Below are 3,970 nucleotides of genomic sequence, written 5' to 3' on the forward strand. Positions count from 1 at the left end.
CGGAATTGCGTCAATCTTTCACTCTTTCTATCTCAAAATATAAGATCATCTTTTTTAAACATCAGTACAGACACAAGCGCTCATATACACGCACATACACTCATTCTTATGAACGCATACACGTACATACACTCATTCTTATGAACGCACACACACACACCCTACCCCTATGAGCATTCACCGTATTGACGGGAACGTCTTTTCCCACTGAATGCGCATCGACGGAAATCCATAAATAAATCCAAAAATAAATGCAAGCACTAGAATTTGAACCCTGGTGGGCTGGAGATACCACAGTCCCTCTAACCATCCAACCACAGATTGATTCGCAATAAGATCATTTTTGGCAATATCATTTTGGACGGAGAAAGTATTAGCCTGACCCTGAAGCTACGCGGGATGGGTTTACGGTCATGCAACCATCGATCAATCGTAGTTCCGTCCCATTTTCTACAACGTACAGCTGGCCAGGTGGGTTCGGGTCGAGACAGTGCGTGCACGGAAGCCGAACCGGTACGTACGTGCGCCGCCGCCCGCGAGTATCTCAGCGCGGATGGGGCGGCCGGTACGTGACAGCTGGCGCTGACCGGGTCGCAGCCAGGCAGGCAGCGCGGGCATGCATGCAGTGCCGAGGAAGAAAAGGAAAGAAGAATTGATTTTGCTCAACCGCGGATCCCCACGGCAGAATTAAATGGGCCCGGGGTTCCGTTGGTTCGTCTCTTCTTGCTGCGCAAGCCAGGCTCCTCCCGGCAAGTCGGGGGAAAGTAAATATACTCTCCTCTCCAAGACACGCGCGACTCTTTCTCTCCTCCAGATATTTCGCTTTCCTTTCCGCTCCAGATAGAAAACTCCCTTTCCCACACGCGAGCCGATCCGGTGACCGGGACGCGCGCCTTGGCTTCTTCCTCTTCGTCCATGGCGGGCCCTGCGACGACGTCTCCGCCCTGCTGCTGATTCGATCGCGTACGCTCGCCCGGTAATCCTTCGATTCTACTCTTGCCTCGCTGTTTCTTCCTCTTCTCCTTCTAGTGCGTCGGCGGTGCCTTTGCACGGAAGCCGTGACGCACGGGGCCCGGAATCATCAAACGAGGCGGCGGACGCAAGTCGGTTCCACGTACGTACGCCGCCATGGACTCGCCCTGTTCTAGTAGCTAGTGGTCTCTTCGCCTTGGGGTTTCCAGTTCCTCGCCGTCGATCTATATATTCTCTTGCCGTTTTGTCGTCGGTTTCTATGCATTGTTGTGTATGCTAACCCATGTGCGTGTTGGATGATTTGCTTTGCTGATTCGAGTCTTCTTCCCGAATCTTCGCAGTGACATCTGCAGCAACTCACACGAGATACAGGCGGTAGAAGCAGCGCAGCACGCACGCTTCAATGGCTTGGTCTAGGATCGCGAGGAGCTCGCAGCTGTCGCAGTCCCTCTCGAGGATCGCGTCCGATGGCGGCGCGCCCACCCCGGCGGCCTCCGCGCTGCGCAATGCGGCGGCGCTGGGGCCACGGAGCCGCCACGCCGCGTCGTCGTTCCACAGCCTCGCGTGCGCCGGCCTCGCCGACAAGTGCGGCGCCGGCGCGGGGGGGCATCTCTACGGCCAGAACAGAGGCATCAGCGCGACGCCTTCGAGGCTGCTCCCCGCGGCAGCAGAGCCCCTGGCGGCGGAGTGCTCCGACACCGAGGACCCCGCTGAGGCGATGGCGGCGTTGCCGGATCTGGGCCCAACGGGCCTCAAGAACAAGCCACGCGTGGTGGTGCTCGGCTCCGGGTGGGCGGCGTGCCGGTTCCTCAAGGACGTGGACACCTCCGCCTACGACGTGGTGTGCGTGTCCCCGAGGAACCACATGGTGTTCACGCCGCTGCTGGCGTCGACGTGCGTCGGCACGCTGGAGTTCCGGTCCGTTGTGGAGCCCGTCAGCCGCATCCAGCCGGCGCTCGCCACCCGCCCCGGATCATACTTCTTCCTCGCCAACTGCACCGGCATCGACACGCGGAAGCACGAGGTGTACTGCACGGTGGCGGCCGGCGACGAGCAGCTGCCCACCAACCCCTACCGCTTCAGGGTGGCCTACGACAAGCTTGTGATCGCCAGCGGCGCGGAGCCGCTCACCTTCAACATCAAGGGCGTCCAAGAGAACGCAATCTTCCTCCGCGAGGTGAACGAGGCGCAGGAGATCAGGCGCAAGCTCCTCACCAACCTCATGCTGTCCGAGAACCCAGGTAGCTAACCAGATCGATCAAATGCATCGCATTCGCATGCAAACCTGTTGTTGAGTAGAGTGTAGTTGGCGCGTCGTAGCGATCTTGGTCATGAGCTCTGCAATGGTACGCGCTGTTGATTCTTGTTGTGTTTATCTGAATCAACAGGCCTGTCGGAGACAGAGAAAAAGCGGCTCCTGCACTGCGTGGTCGTCGGCGGAGGCCCCACCGGAGTGGAGTTCAGCGGCGAGCTCAGCGACTTCATCATGCGCGACGTGCGGGACAGGTATGCGCATGTCAAGGACTATGTCAAGGTCACCCTCATCGAGGTACGTACACTAGCTACTTACATATACGCATGCATCTCGAATTCTCGATCTTATTAAGCATCAGGCCATGGTGTACGGTGTACCTGAATTGATCATCCCCTATGTTACTGCTAGGCCAACGAGATCTTGTCGTCGTTCGACGTCGGGCTGCGGCAGTACGCGACGAACCACCTCTCAAAGGTAACTAAGCAGAAACAGTTCTTGTATACTCAATGGCATTCTGCTGTCTGTGCTCGTGATTTGATTTGGGAATTACTGGTGTCCGGTGGCGATGGCGTGTGCAGTACGGAGTGAAGCTGGTGAAAGGCGTGGTGAAGGAGGTGTTGCCGACGGAGATCGTGCTGAGCGACGGCACCCACGTCCCCTACGGCCTCCTCGTCTGGTCCACCGGCGTCGGCCCGTCAGAGTTCGTCAAGTCCCTCGACCTCCCCAAGTCCCCCGGCGGAAGGTACGTCCATGTCCATGCCGCCAGTGCTTAATTTTCTCCACGAAACACAGCGAAGCACATAGCATTGGTGGCGATCTAACCGAACATGTGACATGGGAAATGGGACGCAGGATCGGCATCGACGAGTATCTCCGCGTGCCGAGCGTGGAGGACGTGTACGCGCTGGGCGACTGCGCGGGGTTCCTGGAGAGCACGAAGAGGCCGGTGCTCCCGGCGCTGGCGCAGGTGGCGGAGAGGGAGGGCAAGTACCTGGCACAGCTGTTCAAGAAGCTGGCGGCGCAGAACGGCGGCGGCAGGGCGCACTGCGGCAAGAAGGCGGACCTGGGGGAGCCCTTCGTGTACAAGCACATCGGGAGCATGGCCTCCGTGGGCCGGTACAAGGCGCTGGTGGACCTCCGTGAGAACAAGGACGCCAAGGGGGTGTCGATGGCCGGCTTCCTCAGCTGGGTCATGTGGCGCTCCGCGTACCTGACGAGGGTGGTGAGCTGGAGGAACAGGTTCTACGTGGCGGTCAACTGGGCCACCACGCTCGTCTTCGGCCGGGACAATACAAGGATCGGCTGAACAGCCGTGGGGCGGCTGGCTGGATCTGTTTCCTCTTGAGTAAGGCAAAAGGGGACGAGATGCTGGCCTTCGATTTTGCTTAGGATTACCATTTAGTCATTCACGATTCGATTCATTTCCAACGTTGTGAAAAATACGAAGTACGCAACACTTACTCCTAGTACTTTTAAGCCAAAAGTGCACTGCGAATTTTCAGAGTAATATAGATAATCCGTCTAGGCTATTTTGCACCTGACATCATAATGACCTTGTGTCAACAAATCCCTACATGGCTACGTACTTTCTTTCTGGTGGATTTCTTTTCTGAACTTTTTCTGGTGGATCAGTCTAGAACATGTCACATGCTCAAAAGCACCCTCAACATTGTTGACTGTTCTACGTCCGTGCAATTTTTTGTGAAGAAAAGAATTTTTGAATTCATTTTGAAGCACTGATTT

The 3,970-nt window shown here is 57.0% G+C and overlaps 1 protein-coding gene across 1 annotated transcript; it reads left to right on the forward strand.

Annotated features, from left to right (window-relative positions):
* Positions 1-717: 717 nt before the first annotated feature.
* LOC125541364 (internal alternative NAD(P)H-ubiquinone oxidoreductase A1, mitochondrial-like) lies at positions 718-3,751 on the forward strand. Its single transcript, XM_048704797.1, has 6 exons — positions 718-976; positions 1,314-2,213; positions 2,361-2,521; positions 2,636-2,701; positions 2,806-2,969; positions 3,080-3,751. The coding sequence occupies exons 2-6, from the start codon at positions 1,376-1,378 to the stop codon at positions 3,531-3,533; spliced, it is 1,683 nt and encodes a 560-aa protein (XP_048560754.1). The 5' UTR covers positions 718-976; positions 1,314-1,375; the 3' UTR covers positions 3,534-3,751.
* Positions 3,752-3,970: the final 219 nt, after the last annotated feature.

Source organism: Triticum urartu, chromosome 2 (assembly GCF_003073215.2).
Source record: "Triticum urartu cultivar G1812 chromosome 2, Tu2.1, whole genome shotgun sequence".
NCBI classification, from domain to species: Eukaryota; Viridiplantae; Streptophyta; class Magnoliopsida; order Poales; family Poaceae; genus Triticum; species Triticum urartu.

Coding starts and splice junctions, on each gene's coding strand:
- LOC125541364 (XM_048704797.1), top strand. CDS start 1,376: ATGGCTTGGTCTAGGATCGCGAGGAGCTCGCAGCTGTCGCAGTCCCTC. Junction 2,214..2,360: donor CATGCTGTCCGAGAACCCAG/GTAGCTAACCAG, acceptor CTGAATCAACAG/GCCTGTCGGAGACAGAGAAA. Junction 2,522..2,635: donor TCAAGGTCACCCTCATCGAG/GTACGTACACTA, acceptor TGTTACTGCTAG/GCCAACGAGATCTTGTCGTC.